Source organism: Zalophus californianus, chromosome 7 (assembly GCF_009762305.2).
Source record: "Zalophus californianus isolate mZalCal1 chromosome 7, mZalCal1.pri.v2, whole genome shotgun sequence".
In the NCBI taxonomy this organism is placed as follows: domain Eukaryota; kingdom Metazoa; phylum Chordata; class Mammalia; order Carnivora; family Otariidae; genus Zalophus; species Zalophus californianus.
The window spans coordinates 74,385,626-74,404,975 of NC_045601.1; the positions used below are offsets into that span (position 1 = coordinate 74,385,626).

The following is a 19,350-nucleotide window of genomic DNA, read 5'->3' on the forward strand; positions in this document are numbered from 1 at the left end:
GAGGACCATAGGGGAAGAGAAGGAAAATAAAATAAGATGAAAATAAAGAGGGAGGCAAACCATAAGAGACTCTTAACTATAGGAAACAAACTGAGGGTTGCTGGAGGGGAGTTGGGTGGGGGAAATGGGATAATCGGGTGATGGACATTAAGGAGGGCACTTGATGTAATGAGCACTAGATGTTATATGCAACTGATGAATCACTAAATGCTACCCCTGAAACTAATAATAAAGTATATGTTAACCAAATTGAATTTAAATAAAAAATTAAAAAAGAAAACCATCAACAAAATGAAAAGGAAACCTGAATGGGAGAAAATATTTGCAAATCTTATATCTGATAAAAGGTTAATATCCAAAATATATAAAAAAACTCATACAACTCAATAGCAAAAACACAATCGATTAAAAAATAGATTAAAAATCTAAAAAATAAAAATTCAAAGGACCCAGAGACATTTTTCCAAAGAGGACATACAGATGGCCAATAAGTACATGAAAAGGTGCTCAACATCGCTAACCATCAGGGAAATGTAAATTAAAACTACAATGAGCTATATCACCTCACACCTGTGAGAATGGCTATTATCAAAAGGACAAGAAATCACAAGTGTTGGCAAAGATGCGGAGAAAAGGGTACTGTTACGCACTGCTGGAGGGAATGTAAATTGGTGCAGCCACTATGGGAAACAGCATGGAGGTTTCTCAGAAAATTAAAAATAGAAGTACCATATGATGAGTATGCCACTTCTGGGTATTTATCTGAAGAAAACAAAGACACTAATTTGGAAATATATGTATACTTCCATGTTCATCGAGATTATGTACAGTAGCCAAGATATGGAAGCAACCTAAGTGTCCACTGATAAATGAATGGATAAAGAAGATATGGTGTGTATGTATATACAGATACAGCTATTTTAAAAAAGAATAAAGGCCTGCCACTTGTGACAACATGGATGGCTCTTGAGGACATTATGCTAAGTGAAACAAGTCAGACACAGAGAGACGAATACTGTATGATCTCGCTTACATATGGAATCTAAAAAACCAAAACAAAACAAATAAACAAACCCAAGCTCAGAGATACAGAAAACAGACTGGTGGTTGGCAAAGATGGAGGTGGTGGGGTGGGCAAAATATGTGAAGAGGGTTAAAAGGTACAAACTTCCAGCTCTAAAATAAATAAATCATGGGGACATAACATATTGCATGGTGACTACAGTTAATAATACAGTAATGAATATTTCAAAGTTGCTAAGAAAGCAGATTTTAAAAGAGCTCATCACAAGAAAAAAAGTTTTTGTGACTGTACAGTGATGGATGTTAGCTAGACTTACTGTAATGATCATTTCACAAAGTCTATAAATATCAAATCATTATGTTATATACCAGAAACTAGTATATTATATGTCAATCATATCTCAATTTGATAAAAGGAGGAAAACAGATACGATGTCCTTTTATAACTTCTTACAGGGAGATACAAGGGCCCTTTGGCCCCTCCCAAAATAGCCTTCCAAACAATTGCACCATGACACAATGATTTCATGGACACAGGACACAAAATAATAGTGCAGCATACCTGTATCTTTCTTTGGAATAAGTAAATTATGATTCTCTAGGGGGTGACCAAGACGTTTCCAAGAAGTATCCTCTTTTTTCTTTAGGACAATTTCTATTTTTCCCACATTCTCAACAACCCGCACTAAAAAGAAGATAAATTCCATTTGTATTCATTGAAACTAAATATAACACATTACTTTAAAATCAGTCTTTCTCAAACAATACAAATGTCCTGATCTGATACGAATAACAGGGATCATTATTAGTAAGATAAGACTCTAAACATATTCGTCAAAATTGTTTATGTCTTAAATGATATTAAATCCAGCTTATTTTATTTTATGAATCAAATTAACTTTTTTCAAACTAATTTATCAAGGGCCAAACTAACATGTATTGCTAGTTTTCATACAAGTTCAAATATGGCCATGGCAAGTACTTAACACATAGCTCTAAAAAAAAAAAAAAAAAGGAGGGACCTAACATATACAAATTAGTCATTGAGTGGACCTATGAAAGCAAATTTAATTTATACTCTTCCATTTCTTAATTGGGATCTGAGGGGTTCTTATGAATAAATTCAGTAGATCAATACTGAACTGAGTAAACAAAGAAAAAGCCACATGAATCATTATAAAGTACATATGAATCTTAAATAATTAAAGACCTTTTAGGGTACTTTTTAATTTTTGACTGAGTTCAGAATATATGGGTATAATAACAAAATACAGACTTTTATATACTGGTTAAAGTTTATGAATTGAATATGCTTTTACGGATCTAAAGTATATTTCAGTTTGTCGTTAGAAACAATCTGTTCTTCCTCAAGGTAAACACATAATTCAACAGCAACTTAACAATAACTTTTTAAGATAGTCAAACACATTCATTTCAATGAGCACTGATTTGAAGCTTAACAAATACAGAAACACGGTCCTTGATTTTAATTTATACAATTTACAGAGCTTGCTCCCATATATAGGAAAGAGAAAGCACAGAATCAGTGTAAGGTATTCTGATAGTACTTTAAAACAAGAAATTACATATACATATATTTTTAAATATATATGTTTACACATATATGTGTGTACATATCTCTATATATCTATAGCTATATAATGAAATATAGTTCAGCCTAAAAAAAAAAGAAAGAAATCCTTCCATTTGCAACAACATATGAACCCAGAGGCTTTATGCTAAATGAAATAAGCCAGACAGAGAAGATAATATTGCCTGGTATCACTTATATGTAGTATCTTGAAAGGAAAAAAAAAGTCACATACTCATTAAAAAGAGAGTAGAATGGTGGTTGCCGGGCTGGTGGGGGGGGGCGGGGTAAGGGATGGGGAGAGGATGACAAAAAGGTACAAACTTTCAGTTAAGACATGTATAAGTCTGAGGACCTAATGTATAACCATGGTAACTCTGTTGATAATATTGTATAATTCCAATTTGCTAAGACAGTGGTCTCACACACAAAAAAGTAAATATGTGAGGTGATGGATGTGTTAACTTGATTGTGGGAATCTTTTTACAATGTATACACATATCAAATCATCATGCAATTAAATCTATTATAATTTTGTCAATTACACATCAACAGAGCTAAAAACAAAAGACAAAAAAACAAGAAACCACTATTCTATGAATCTTCTGTTGTTAAAGTTTTGTGAAATCCACACTGTACTTTTATATGCAGCAATATTCATAACTTAATATGCTCTGTGAACATTACACATTTATATATATATATGCCTAAGAAAAATTTGTCTGGTCTAGTATATTTCTACATATTGCATGTCAGGAGGAGGGCAGAAATAAGGAAGGAAGGAAGAACGGAAAGAAGACAAGAAATTTAGAAGAAAATTAGGAGAGAAAAAGGAAAGTATAGAAAGATGAAAGCAACAAGGAAAAAGAAAAAAAAAAACGGAGAAAAAACCTGAAACCAGAGGGAGAAGAACATATTTATAAAAAATTAATGTATTTGTTTATATAGAAAATGTCACATCTTTGTTTTGCAATATGAAAAATACATATGAAAAATGAGACAAATGCTGATTTTCTCTCTCTCTCTCTCTTCCTATATATGTATATATGTAGGTGTATATATACACATGATTATTTTTTGGTAGCTTACCAGAAAAATCTTCTTGAATTTCATGACTTAGCCCTAGGAAAGAAAAATAAGTCTAGTTAAAATCCAACTTCAATTCACACAGTCTATGAACACCATGTAAGATCATCTAAACAGTTCTTACATGCACTATTTCAAATCTCTCAAGATAAGTAAAACATATTCTGACAGCCAGGAGAAAAAAACTGTACACGACCCAAATGTCCAACTATTTAAATATAAATACATACAGGTTTTCAACTTTTCAATTTCTCTCCCTGTTGAGGAGCAAATACCCAATTGCCCACAAGCAGGTAACCACACTAGTCCAAAGCATGGTCCCAGAATGACAAACTTACAAGCCAAGAAGGGAGCAGGGTAGGTAGGGAGGCAGCACCTGCGGTATGCATGCTTTATGTGTGCACAGGTACACATGTGCGTACAGGCCAGGCCTGGGTCTGGCTCCGTTTTCTCTTCCTTATTGTTCTTTAAGGTTGAATATTTATTCAGCTATTGAAAGAAAATTATTGCATATCTATGTGTTACTTTCTAGGCATTATCGATACAACAGTTAAAGAAAGAGAAAAACCATTGCCCTTATGGAAACTGCATTCCAGAAGGGGGAGAGAGATGCAAGAAATGTTTTTACAGACATCGGCTCTAAACTTCACTGTGTTAATATGGTTATCTGGAACTTACAATTCTACATTATTTTAGTTTTTCCAATCCAATATCAGCATCCAACAGTGTCATATTTTTTGACTGTGGAATTTTTGTTTCTTTTGTATTGTGTGTTACGTATTGTTCGCTATAGTGGGAACAAAATTAGCCATAAAGTATTTGAAACATAATAGATGGTGGCACAGAGGTTTTACTTAAAGAAAAATGCAGTGCTAATGAGTAACGTATATTTTTCTAGACATCTGAGTGTTTCGTTAAAACTCTCCCCTAAGAGGCAATATACATTAGATCTTTTATTTTAAGATTTTTTATTTAGAGAGAGAGAGGGTGCACAGGCAGGGGGAGGGGCAATGGGCAGCGAGAAGCAGACTCCCCTGAAGAGTGGGGAGCCAGATGCAGGGCTCGATCCCAGGACCCTGATATCATGACCTGAGCCAAAGTGAGACACTTAACCGACTGAGCCACCTAGGCGCCCCTCCCTATGCGTTAGAGCTTATGCTAAGAAAAAAATAGGACAAGTTATTATTTCTAGAAGAAAAGTTTAAGGTTCCAGTTTGATTAATCTACTGAATGGAGAAAATAGGAAAGAAAAAACATTTATCAACTCTGATCAAATTCAAGACAAAAGGTACTTCATTAACATAATAAAGCAGTGAACAGAATCCTGAGTCAGCTGATGTCTGGGGAATCAGTCTGTTTTGCAAAAGTAAATGATATGTTCTTAATATAAGAACACCTGCTTAAAACACAATTTTCTTTTTATTGTTGTTTTTATTGCTTCATTTCTACCTTCTAACTAGAGTAATATCACCTTCATTAGAGAAGAAAAGGGTGAAATCCTAGTGTCATTTGGATGAAAAGCGGATTAAGAATCTGGTACTTTTGATTCCAGATTTTAGTTCCTGGTTTCTTTCTTCTGATCTCTAATTTCTCAAAGCAGACAGAAGTGATTGTGCAGTTGATCTCTCGTCATGAAGGAACAGGCGGCTGAGGAATACAACACAACCTTATGGTCCATGCTGCAGCCTCAGACTTCCCATGATAGAGCCGGCAAAAACCAGGCCCAAGGAACCAGCACTTAGGGATGGCTGCTTGGTAGGAGCACGTGACAGGCCTCCAGAGATTTGTTTGTAGGTGTCAAGTAAAAGACACTTAACAAAGCCAGGAAAACAAATATTTCATAGTATAACTGATTTTGACTGCATCCAATTATTTAAACTTGGGAAAAATGAGGTCATGCTGCCATCTCCTAGCCCTATCATTAGTATAAAGAAAAAACAGAATAGAAATTGATTAAAAGTGACAAACCAATTGACAATATCAGATAAAATATTATAGCTACCTAGACTGTAGACCAAGTTACTGCCAACCTTAAAGGAAACTGGAGTTGTCTATTAATATAAAGTACTTACCCATATGTATAATATATGAATAATCCTTGATAATTGTTTCTGCTCTAAAGGAATCATCCTGATGATCAACTATTACTGAGTCTAAGTTAATATCCTTGAACAGAAAGCAAAAAGAGAAAGATTAAAAAGTAAAATTTTCCCCAAATTTCTACAATTATACTTTTAAGATGATCCATGGATGTTCATATGGCACTTCTTTATAGAATTCACAAGATGAGTAAAGGTAGTTAATCCTGTTTTTTTCTCATACAACCCAGTTCTCCTTCAAAACACACAGTGCAATTTTTTTTTTAAAGATTTTATTTATTTATTTGACAGAGAGAGAGAGAGACAGCGAGAGAGGGAACACAAGCAGGGGGAGTGGGAGAGGGAGAAGCAGGCTTCCCGCTGAGCAGGGAGCCTGAGGCGGGGCTCGGTCCCAGGACCCTAGGATCATGACCCAAGCCGAAGGCAGACGCTTAAAGACTGAGCCACCCAGGCGCCCCCACATAGTGCAATTTTAATGATACATTTGTCTCTGCTTAAAGTCTACCTCACCCACTCATCTCTAAGCTCTAAATGTATGGGACTATCTAGAATATTGCTTAGTACCTAGTAGGTGCTCAATAAATATTTGTTGAATAAATAATTTGGAAAAAAATAGAATCAGACCAGCAATCAAGATATGTATGTTGATTTTAATCTTTCTACTATTACATGATGCTGGGCAAATTACACAACCTCTGACTTCAGCTTGTAAGAAAAATTCACTAACAAATTTTTAGATATCTCTAATTTCTACATAGCCTCGGCACCTATCATTTATACCATACACTGAACACATTATTCCACATAGAAATCTTCCCCCTTCCCTCAGTCATTCATCCCCCGTGCCTCACTGATATTACTAACGGGAGTAGACCCCAACTTCCCTAGGCTGTGCCCTCTTGGTTTTGGACTGCAAGATGAGGAGGAGACAAGAGGGAGTGGAAGGGGTTCAGGCAGTGCCTCTGGCCCTCTGGGTTGTATCAGGCAGAGAGCCTGTTCATTCCACACCGCTACAGTCAGGGGAAATCACAGCATGCAGTCTCAGAAATTCCTAGCTGCCAGAACTTGTCTTTAAATTCACATGGTTCCTCGAGTGTGGGAATCTTGCCAATTGCTGAAGGTCTATTTGGAGATGTTATACGTTGTCTGTGTATTTATCTGATTTTCCAGACTGTAAGTCCCATGAAAGCCAAGTATCTACATATGTGACTCATCATTAGATCCCTGAATTCTTAAATAGTGTTGCAAATGAAGTAGGAGTTCAGTAAGTACTTAGTAAATCAACTGTCTCCTTAATTTTAGTTTCAAGAGTGCATTTGAATCCCATTCGTGGCTTAAGCTTACTAAGCCACAGTAATACAGTCTCTACTGTCTCTCAAATCCCAATTTATGTGCAGGAAATTAGTTCTTACAATAAAGTTAACTGGGATTCTCACTTTTGTTATCCATGCTTAAAACACACACACACACACACAAAGTATATAATATATTTCCTAGTTTAGCTTTTTTAATGAGACTATAGCATGGTTGTTAAGAGTATATACTCTGGAGCCAGGCTGCCTGGGTTCAAAATGCTAGACCTGCCACTTACTGTGTGGCGTTGGGTAAATTATTTAAGCTACTCCATGGAGTTTCTGTGAGTAAATAAGTTAATATAAGAGTGCTTAGAAAATAGCTAACATTTGTTGAGCATTTACTTTTTTTCTGATTTTTAAGTTTACCTTCTGTTTAGTATATATGACAATGGTGACTAAAGAGTCTGTCTGGAACCAGTCATAGCTGTAAAATATTAAAAGAATGAATAATTACATTGACAATCTTGTACTAAATATATTAAATCATTAAATATATGATTTAAAAATATATATGGTTTAAAAATATATGACTTAACATAAGTATATGATTTTAAATATATGGCTTAAAATCTACAGTGAGAAATATATTTCTCTAGGTACACTTTTTTTCTAAATAATGGGGGGGTGTCTTACCATTATATAAGTGGTAATTACTTCTGAATTTAAAATACCTATACTAACACGTATTCCAACTTGGATTAAAACAAACAATATCCCCTTGATAAGATACTTTTTTTTAAAAAAAAGATTTTATTTACTTGACAGAGAGAGACACAGCAAAGAGGGAACACAAGCAGGGGGAATGGGAGAGGGAGAAGCAGGCTTCCCGCTGAGCAGGGAGCCTGATGCGGGGCTTGATCCCAGGACCCTGGGATCATGACCTGAGCCGAATGCAGACGCTTAACCGACTAGCCACCCAGGCACCCCTTGATAAGATACTTTTTAGAAAGGTTACATTCTACTAAAATCTTTTATCAGAGCAGTAACACAACATATTTTTTTAAGAAACATGACAAAATCTACATACTTATTACCTTCACTCCTCCCTGTCACAAATATATTATTATTAGAGATATTAATTAATCAAGGTCTTTTAATGGTTCAACAGGAAAACTTAAGGTAAAACTTCTGTTTTGTAATAGGTGTTCATCAAACTGATACTGTTTTTGCACTTATTACATACATAAGGACACCCACTGGTAAATCCTAGAGGTTTCCTCATGCCCTTCAGTTAAAACTGTGTATGAAATACTTAAATAGATTTAACAAACATAACACGATGCTGCTGTTATGGGCTGGTGGTAGAGAGAAAGGCAGAAAGAGAAAAAAAATCACAAAGAATACTCATAACCCTGAAGGCATCTGAAATGTTAACATTAACAAAAATACATATGGATCAAATAATATACTAAGACAGTTGCTGTGCAGTACACTTTAAAAACAGGATATAGTAGTTGAATAAATTATGGTACGGTCATATGATGGAAGGCAGACAAAAATGCTTTTGCAGAATATTTAATGACATAGGAAATTGCTCATAAATACATTGCAATGCCAGTATTATCAAAATAGAATAACACAGAAATAGGTGTTATATGAATCAAACTGGGTAGAATAAACCAAATATTAAGTATATATCTAGAGTTGATAGATTATGACTGATTTTATCACCTGCTTTTTTGTATTTCTCTGTATTTTTCAAGTTTTCTACCATGAATGTATACTTTATAATCAGAAAAAAATATTTTTGAATAGTTTTTTAAAGTTAAAAATATTTTTGAAGTTTTTTACGTTTAAAGTTTTTTTTTAAACACAGAGATTTAAACACAATGGTCTTTAAATTGGATCAAACTTCAGTTACACTAAAAATTCACATTTGCAGAAAACAGCTCATTCTCCAACAATGCCTGATAAATGGGACACTTTGTTCTTGTGTCAAAGACGCATGATTAATAGAGTAGGCAATAACTCAAAGTCAGAGCTGTTTATTTTTTTTTAATGTGTATGTTTTGGTGTAGAACTGATTTAGCTTTAAAAAAGCAAAACAAGAATGCATACCTTGGAGAACTAGGACCTTCTTTGGCAAGTGTATCTGACACTTGGCTCTTGGGAAGCATGCCTTCACAAAGAAAAACAAAAGAGCTACAGTTCATCTAGAAAGCATATATTTATCTTTTTTTGCTTTTTAGTAAAGGTATTAAAATATCATAAAAGGACACAAATCAGAGATGTACTACGTAATGCATTTTCATAAAGTAAAACATACCCTTGTAGTTAGCACCCATCCTATGCCCCCTTCCAATCACCACCTCTCCTCCAAGGATACTCATTATTCTGACTTCTAGTATCGTTAGTTTTTGCCTATATTTGACCTTTATAAAATGTAATCATAAGATATTTTCTCTTTTGGCCTAGCTTTTTTTGTCCTGCATTACAGGCCTTACATCAAATAAGCATGATTGATAGTAAGCAGTAAGTCAAACCCGGAGGTTTCTGAGATTTTACCCCTGCTGTTGAATGCTACTACATTGTATAAATATACGAGAATTTATACATTCTTCTGTTGACGGACATTTGGGTTGTTTCCAGTTTTTGGCTATTAGACACAAATAGCACTGTTATAAACATTCTTGTATATGTACATGTACATTCTTAAAGAACATATATCCACATTTCTGGTAAGTTTATAAGCTATGTGTATGTTCAGCTTTAGTAGATGTGGCTAAACGCTTTTCCAAAGTGGTTGTACTGATTTACACTTTTTTACCAGAGATGTCTGAGAGTTCCAGATGCTCCACAACCTCAATGGCACATGGTGTTTTTTTCCATCTTAGTCATTCTTGTGGGCATGCATCAACACAGCATTTTAAAAGCCCACTAAAACTGTGGTTTTCAAATGAAAACTCTGAGACGTGGAAGAGCTCTGGAGATTCTGGAAGCATTAAGTATTTCCCTCCCACAACAGGAGTGCATTGCTTGTTACCTGTAAGGTTCAGTTTGGAAAAAAGGAGGACGGCTGCTAAAAGACTTTTGAAAATCACCCTATCAATTACGTTTCTATTCCTCGAACTCTGCAGGAAAACAAATTTTATGTTTGGTCTCTGGTGAGTCTTAGAATTCTCACATTAGAAGTCACAGTAATTATATAAAGTCGGAGAGGAGAGGCACCTTTCAGACAGGCTAGTTTAGAGGTTTCCAGGATTCTTTCTGGCCAAGGAGCTTCTGTTTAAACACAACTTTAGTGTAAGCACAGGATATCAAACAGCCATATTTTGGGGGATGAGGCTGATCATCAGTCCTGAGCTCAAGCCTTGTACTCAGTTTCCATCTCTTCCTATGTAACTCAATTAACTTTCAGATAAACAAAGGAAGTCTCAGAGATGTGACATAACAAAGCCAAAGTTATGAACTAACTAGTGGTGAACCCTAAAGAAGAATGCTTTACTAGAAAACTAAAAGTATAACAACAGGATTATAATAATTAAAATGTATTTTTGTCTAAAATGACAAAAAATAAGAAAAGATAATCTTATCAAAGTATTTGAAAATCACTGGAAAGATATTTTACTAAGAGATTAATGTCATTTATCTTCTGGAGGACTTATAGATATATAAATAAAAAACAAATGCATCACAATCTAACAATTTGTATAAGAAAAAGCTATCAACAGGATTCACAAATTGTTAGTCAATTTTGATCTTATTAGGACCTGATTAGGACCAAGAAATCTGGACTTGAGGTGTCAGCACTGTGATCTTACAAAAACTACCATTTCTGCTTCCTCGGATTCAAACTAGTAAAGAAATCTGCCCTGCAATCTCATGAGAAAGCAAATGAGCCAATTTCTACACCTCTAAAAAACTGTATGGTGTCATACAAATATAATTTTTTAGAACAGAATAATGTCATAGGCTGTGGAATGTGTCTTGATTTCAACATTTACCAAGCAAAACAAAACATCTTATATATAATATCCTTCTAGAAAAGTTGAAGGAATCTGTGGTGAATATGGGGTTGAGTAAAATAGTTAAAGTTAGTGGACTAAATGAACATTCTCCTCCCCAAAAGTGCTGCTTGATGACTGATGTTAATTTGAAGGGATCAGGTCTCCAGTGGAATACCATAGCAGTTAATCTCATTCAGGATTTAAAAAGCTGTTTGAATAATGACATTGCAGGCAGACATCACATCTGCAAATACACAGACTTACCACATAGACTTAAATGAGCCAAATATGAGAAGCAGCTAATAAATATAAATATTACAATCTTAAAGAATCCAAGATCATAATAGAGATCTGTGCTGGCCAGATCACTTGTGAAATGTTAATATTCCATTCTCAAGACCACCTTGAACCGAGGTATTAGTTAAATACAGTGCATCCAGAGGAGGGCGATAGGAAAGTAAAGGTTCTGGAAGCCGTATGTGGTGGGAATGGAAATGCCCAGTCCATCAGTAATGAATCTTTAAGCGAAGATTGTATGCCTAGTATCACAAAAGAGTCAATCATCAGACGAAACCTAAAATCAGCCCTTCATTGAATGCAGTGCTACTCTATCAGACAAAAAGCTCTGGTATTACATCACAAACTGCAATAAGTAAGTCTACAATATAGTCTATTTTCTCAAGTTAAAAAAGAAAAGGTAATTTGGCAATCTAGCTTGTAGCTGTATTTCTTTTACAAATATGGAGAAAAAAACCTATAAAATAGTGCAATCAGAGTAGCCCCAGGCATTTCCTAAGAGTCAATACTGACCACTACACCATACTTAATTTTGTTTTTTTTGGAGGGTGAGCCTCGGGGGGTGGGTGGGTGCTCGGTGGACACTGGCAGCTATAATTCTGAGTCAAACTGAGTGGCTGAAGAAGCCAGAGCTACTGAGCCTGGTAAAGAAGTTTAACAGGCTGCTCAGCATCTATATGTAAACACTGGTGTTGAGCTCCATGCCGGAGGGATGTGACTTGCTCAATCTTGCTTCTGTGGGTAGAACTCCTCATCACTACAAATATTCAAGCTGCGGGCAGATGAACACATGTTCAGGGATGTTACAGGAGAGACTACTTACTTACTGTAAGAGTAATGGCTGGAATAAGGGATCTAAAATGTTCTGCCAAATCCTCTTAAGTTAGGCAAGTGAAGACATCTTTTGTATAAAAAAAAATCGAAATATTACCCCCAAATAATTCTGTAAAGCAATTTTGTATGTGAATGTAACTTAACTCATGTGAATATGATCCATTTTTTACCATAAACATATATGACTTACCATTTAAGACGTTCTTTTCTTCACGATAGTCTGTACAGTGATTTAGAAAAAAAAGCCAGGTAAGAATACTATAATCAAAGAGAGTATCAGTTAATATTATATTTGAAGATAACAGCCCTGTTTTTAAAGGGCTTTCTTTCAAAGTCTGAAGAGAAAAACAAGGCTAATAAATAGATGGCCTATGTTTGAAATAAGGAAGCATTATCTCTGAAAATTACCAGGCCTATTTCTTTTCCAGATATTTATCTCCCACTTCATCGAGGTTTTTTCTACTTCTTTGAACATTTTTTTCTAACATCTTGGTTAATTTCTTTAGAAAGCATATAAAAACCCAAGTTTTGTCCAGGTTATCATATTCTAAAGTAGTCAAAACTTTCCAGAATTTATTATATTATACTTTATAAATAAAACATACATGTTAACAACTCAAAGAAAGATGCCTTATTATCTTTCTTATCTAGGTCAGTACTTAAAATGATTATTGTTACTCCAAATTTAAATGGCAAAATAATTAAAATATAAGACTTACACTTGCATATGCAATGCACTACAATTAGTGTTACAACCCAGGAAAATTTAACAGGTATTTTCTTTCAGGATGGCAGCCAGCTCATAAATCTACACTGTATTTTGATCACAAGTGCCACACCATATGGTCAAAATAAAACCCTCAGCAAGTTAACAGAGTTAAAAAAAAAAAAAAAAAAGAAAGAAAGAAAGAATGACAAGCCAACAAAATATCCAAATAGTAAACTGACAGATATCAATTGTTAAGGTGAACTTGTTTCATAGAAAAAGAAACTAAACTACTTAAATGAAAGCTTTCAAATTTTTTATGTTCTGATTTTCGATCAGAGATCCCATAATTACCTCCATTTCACCCAACTATCATAAAATAATCATGATTTAGGAAGTCAGGTGACTACTGTTTTTTTTTTTTTTAATTTTATTTATTTATTTGACAGAGAGAGACACGGCGAGAGAGGGAACACAAGCAGGGGGAGTGGGAGAGGGAGAAGCAGGCTTCCTGCGGAGCAGGGAGCCCAATGCGGGGCTCGATCCCAGGACCCTGGGATCATGACCTGAGCCGAAGGCAGATGCTTAACGACTGAGCCACCCAGGCGCCCCCAGGTGACTACTGTTTTTATTTTCTTTATTTTACTGAAATAATTTCATAGCTGAAAGGGATCTAAACCACATACAGCAAATTATCATCTGATCCCCTCATATAAGACTGAAAACCAGAGGTCAAGGACTTGAATGAAACCCAAAGCTCTTCAAGAACAAAGCCAAGATTGGACTTCATCTTCTGAAACTCAGCATCATATTTCTTACTATGCCACTGCTAGTGTTAATACTTCCAAAAGACAAAAGACCTAAAAATCATTTAAATTATACCTCAAAATGAGCTTTGTTTATCAAGTGCCAAGTAAAAATCTAGTCATTACAGTTCACAAGGGATCATTGATGTCCCTGCTTGATCACTTACTTTCATCAATGTGTTTCATCTGTCTTTCCTACTGCAGTTGTGATTGTTTTATCTTAGAACAAACAACAAACTCACATATAAGTAAATTAAATCTATTTTCAGTGCACCACATAGTTGGCAGTTTGAGGAATCTCATTTATCAAGTAAAACAATTTGTTTTTATCTAAGAGGATCACCGATTTTGAAAAACTGCCCCAGGTAATTTGTTCCTAGGGGGAAGTGTACATTTATCTCATATGACTTACTTTCTGCCTGATGTGAATTGACTGAACCTGTCAGAACTTTCTGGATCCTACCAAATAGGTAATTTTTTCCCCTGAATCTTTTTCTTTTTTTATACAACAATTACCAGTAGGAAGAAATCTACTTAACCGATCTAAATTACATTTAAAAACTCTACTAGTCTTTTGCAACTCTTTTAAAAAAACTGAGACATAGAAATGAGACAATTTTGTATTATTAAGCACATTGACATCTGAATCATGTTAGTCACATGAGACTGACAAGAAATTTGATACTCCATCTAGATAATTAATCCCATCATTTTAGTGTGCTCCATGGCCAAAAGATTTTGTGTTTTCTCACAATGTTGGTTAGACTGCATTACTCTGGTAAGAATTTCTGCTTTCTGGAGAGATCAGAGTCATTTTGAAAACTAGCACTGTAATTTATAGACTGCACTTTACTCTTTTTTGGTAAGAAGGTGGATGAGAATTTTTAATTGTGACCCCAATCTAGGTTACCTCTGTTGAGTGGAGCCAGGGAGGACCCCTCCGAGATAAAGAAAGAAAACGTCTGTTTTACCAGTATGCTCATTCTTTTAATAAATATTGATCAGCATCTTAATAGAGATATTGGTAGAATATGAAACCATTTTGATAAAAAGTTAGGAAAATACAAATATATATTCAGTTTGCTTACTGAATTACTAAAATTACCCAGAAATTTGGAAAGATTCATAATGAGAGTAGTAACGTGATCACCTTTGTGTGTGTAGGGGAGGGGAAACAAGTAGATGGGAGACAAGTATGACAAGGGCACTTCTCATACTTGAACCCTGTGAATGCATTACTTATTCAAATAAATTAAATAAACAGAATTAAGAATGAAATGTTGATACGTTCTTTTGAATACATACAATAAGATAATGCTTTAAAAGAGGTATGTAGACAGTTAGGTATAGAAGCATAGAGAAGGGTATCTCTACTTGGAAGGAATCTGAAAGGACTCCATTGAGGAGGTAATATTTTAGCTATGTTTTGAAAACATGCAGGCATTTGTCACAAGGCCCTGAAGAAAAGCATTCTAGGAAGACAAATGCTGAGCATTTATATTTGAATGTTTTACATTTATCATGGAGCTACAAACCTCATCTTCTCTTCTTATTTTCTCTTCTCTGGATTTTGGGTTAGATAATTTTGGGCTGGATAATTCTCTGTTGTGGGGGTCTATCCTGTGCACTGTAGGATATTCAGAGCATCACTGTCCTCTCTTCTACGCACTAGAATGCAAGTAGCATCTGGTTTAGTTGCGACAACGAAAACGTCTCCAGACATTGCTCTCTTGAGGAGCAAAATCAACCCGTTGATTTTGGCATATAGAAATATTGGCATATGTAAATATAAATATATATATACATGTATATACATTTGCGCAAAAGTGGGTAACTTTTATGAGGTGATCCTCTGCCTTACAAAAAGAAGCATCCATGAGTTCTTTAAATGGCAGGATTCTCCAGTTGAATAACTATAGCTTTTAAGTAAGGTACATATACATATAAACCTCAGTATCTTCACTTTTATTTTTATTTAAAATTAAAAAAATTTTTTTTTGTTTCAACTTTTTATTGAAATTCCAGGTAGTTCAAAAAAGGGGGAGGAATGGGAGGGGGAAAAATTCCAATTAGTTAACATATAGTAGCTTCACTTTTAAAGTGAAGGTGTTAGAACAGCTCCTAAATCCTCTTTCATCTCTAAGTAGTCTACTGATCTATGGTACCAAGTGCTTTATAGTCAGTAACTGCTTGAGTGAGTGCGTGTGAAAATGAAAAACATAAAAGCATTGGAAACCATGATTAAGTAATGAGAAATTAAGAAGAAACATTTCTGACACTGCCCTATGCCATTGGCAAATGACTATTTTTAAAATATGACTTCCATTAAAATTTTTTAAAGTATACTTATGGTCTAGAACAGTGCTGCCCAAATACTATGCAAGCCACAAGCATAATTTTAAATTTTCTAATAACCACATTAACAAAATAAAAAGGAACAGGTTAATTTTAATAATATATTTTTACTTAACACAATATATCCAGAACATTATAAGACATTTTACATTCTTTTTTTTCAACTAAGCCTTGAAATGCAGTATTTTACACTTTTAACACATCTATATTTGGAGGAGGCACATTCTAGCGTTCAAGAGCCACACGTGGTATGTGTCTACAATAATGGCAGCAAAGGATTAAAATAAGGGCAAAAAGCAGGAACATTTTTCATCTTTGCCAGAGAATGAAGTGTTCCACATAAATAAGTAATGAAGAACTGAAGCTTTACCTTTTCAAGCCAAGTTTCTCCTTTTATTCATTATTGATATCTTTCTAAAGCACTATACAAACCATAATGCTTTTTAAACAAAGGATTATTAAAAAAAACACTGATTCTTTGCTTGATAAGGATCCACTAGTATTGTGTTTTGGTTTTTTTAAAGATTTTATTTATTTATTCATGAGAGAGATGGGGGGGAAGGGGAAGGGGCAGAAGCAGAGGGAGAAGCAAGCTCCCTGCTGAGCCCAATGCAGGATTGGATCATGACCTGAGCCAAAGGCAGACACTTAACTGACTGAGCCACCCAGGCACCCCCACTAGTATTATGTTTTATATTCTGATGCAGTTAGCTCCTGCTTATGCATTTCGCCACTGCTAGACACCCATGCATTTCGCCACTGCTACACTAGAAACCACCAGATAAACTGAAAACTATCCTTCCAGAACTGCCCAACTGTAGGGATGCCCATAAAATGCCTGGATTTTCGATTCCCTTGCTTTGGGGTCTGGCAGGCCACCTACCTAAAAGAGGGTGCCAGGGATTTTGTACTGAAGGAAGCCCATGCATAAAATTCCTCTTCGGTGTAGCCCCTGTCACCCCATCTCCCCCCCACAAATCTTCATGTCGGCAATAGTCTCTCTCCACCTGCTGTTCCCACCTCATCTCTGGTTTCATTCTCTATTCCTACTTCATCTGTTTTCAACCTCTGTCCCCATCTCATCTAGAAGTTCTACTTGCGGTGTGAACACATGCTCTGGTTTGCCAGTCACAGTTTATCCCCTGTCATCCAGCACAATTATGAACAGAGCCTCCTTGCATACTCAGAACTGCCCCAGTTTGGACAACTACACAGTTATCCCAATCTAGTAGTTTCTATCAAAAAGGCCAGCTGAGTTCAATGATCAATCCCTGCCCAAAGGTACAAGCGGTCCCTACATTAAAATGGTACTTCACCTTAATTATCATGAACATTCCTTATTTCTGACACATTAGATCTTTCTCTTTAGTTATTCTGTCCCTTTTTATATGCTCTACTCCTGCTGGTTAGCCTGGAGTTCAAACTGTGTCTTGATAGATCGTAAGTCTCTACTGTTAAAAAAAACAAAAAAACAAAAAAACCTGATCCCCTTACTTGCAGTCAATATCTTTCTGATTTGTGAAATTCTTGTCTGCTTCCTAATGCTTTGCAAGTCGTCTCATCAGTACCTGCTTCTGGTCTCGCCGTAGCAAAACCCAGATGTTCCAAAAGGGCTTTATAGCAAAACACAGATTCACAGCCCTCATCTCTTATGCCATGGTAATAGGAATGAGAACACTTTGGTTTTCACAGAAACCAAACCATCTTTCAGGTGAAACACACCAGTCCGTGCTAGCTTATACCTAGTAACTATAGGGATACATGAAGGACTAGAAAAGGTAAGCAGCCTCAGTCCTGCAGGAGTGGAGGGGTGAAGGGAGCTAGGATAGCAGCAACCACTATCTCCAGCATCTATGGGCCCACAGCATCTCCTGTGCTAGGTGCTCTGCAAACAGGACCTCCCTGAATCCTCACAATGACGTTAGGATGTTTCATTCTTAAGCCCCATTTTACTGTCGAGGAAAAACTCTCAGATCTGTTCATTGATGCCAAAGAACATAACAGCTTATGAGTGGCAGAGATGCGACTTGAGCCCATGTTAGTGTCTAAGAAACTTGTCCGCTTTCTGCAGGTCCTCTGCTGCCTCAGTAATCAGCATCAGGGCTGGGGACAGTGTTAAAAGGAAACTTTTGATTTACGAATACATAATACCTGACTCCATATCTCTTTCTCAGCAAGAAATATGTTTGCACTCCCCTGAGCCAGGAGGAGGAGGGGGAGAGAGAACACTCATTACAGTCTTCACTTCTTTATGATTAGGATTTAATTAGAAAGCCTGTTTCCTAGACCGCTCAAAGCCTCCTGATTTTGGTTTCATGGTTGTTGTTTATTTTTCTTCCTTGTCTCAACTACCTATATTTTATCCTCATTGTTACTGGATGATTTTAAGTTGCCAATTATTTTCTCTCAGCATTTTTAGGATTCTGTTCTATTGTTTTCTGGCTTCTACTGTCCTTCTGGTAAATAGGCAGTAACAGCTAATAAATTACACGAGTTAGCTGTCAATTCAGCAGGCACTGGTTTGTTGGTGGTACGTCTGTCTCTCGCGGCTGTTTCGGTATCTCCTCATTGTCTTTAGTGTTCTGCAGTTTTACTACAAACAGTCTATGCATGGATTTCTTTTTATTTATCTTGTTTGGAATTGCTGAACTGGCTGAATTTGAGGATTTATAACATCAATGACATCTGGAAAATTCTTAGCCATTATCCTTTCAGATGTTGCCTCTTCCTCCTTCTCACTACCACTTATTTCTGGAAATCTGATTACAAGTGTCAGATCCCTCACGTCTCATGACTATTTTTCTGCCCTTCTGTTTCTCTATGCCACATTCTGTATAATTTCTGCTGCTCAATCTTGCAGTTCACTGAGCTCTTTGGCTATTTGTGCTACGTGGTTTTCAGCAGCTCTATTTCTCATTTCTAGAAGTTCTATTTGTTTTTACTTTTTTAATTCAATATGATTATTTTTAATCTTGCTTTTTACTTGTTACCAAAACATTTCTTTTTTTTTTTTTTAAGATTTTATTTATTTATTCATGAGAGACAGAGGGAGAGAGAGAGAGAGAGAGAGAAGCAGAGGGAGAAGCAGGCTCCCAAGGAGCAGGGAGCCCGATGCGGGACTTGATCCCAGGACCCTGGGATCATGACCTGAGCCGAAGGCAGACGCTTAACCATCTGAGCCACCCAGGCACCCCACTAATACATTTCTTTTAAATATAATTCTTTGAAATATATTGCAAATATAATTATTT

At 35.7% G+C, this 19,350-nt stretch overlaps 1 protein-coding gene across 1 annotated transcript in view; it reads right to left on the bottom strand.

The window, feature by feature from the left end:
• LOC113927299 (cytochrome b5 reductase 4) overlaps positions 1-19,350 on the bottom strand; it is an 83,330-nt gene that overhangs the window by 32,879 nt on the left and 31,101 nt on the right. Inside the window, exons 5-10 of the mRNA XM_027603030.2 lie at positions 12,423-12,452; positions 9,213-9,273; positions 7,521-7,578; positions 5,773-5,866; positions 3,704-3,736; positions 1,586-1,708 (exon numbers count right to left, since the gene is read on the bottom strand). Of these exons, the coding sequence (XP_027458831.1) occupies positions 1,586-1,708; positions 3,704-3,736; positions 5,773-5,866; positions 7,521-7,578; positions 9,213-9,273; positions 12,423-12,452 (399 nt within the window). The remainder of the gene's footprint in view (positions 1-1,585; positions 1,709-3,703; positions 3,737-5,772; positions 5,867-7,520; positions 7,579-9,212; positions 9,274-12,422; positions 12,453-19,350) is intronic.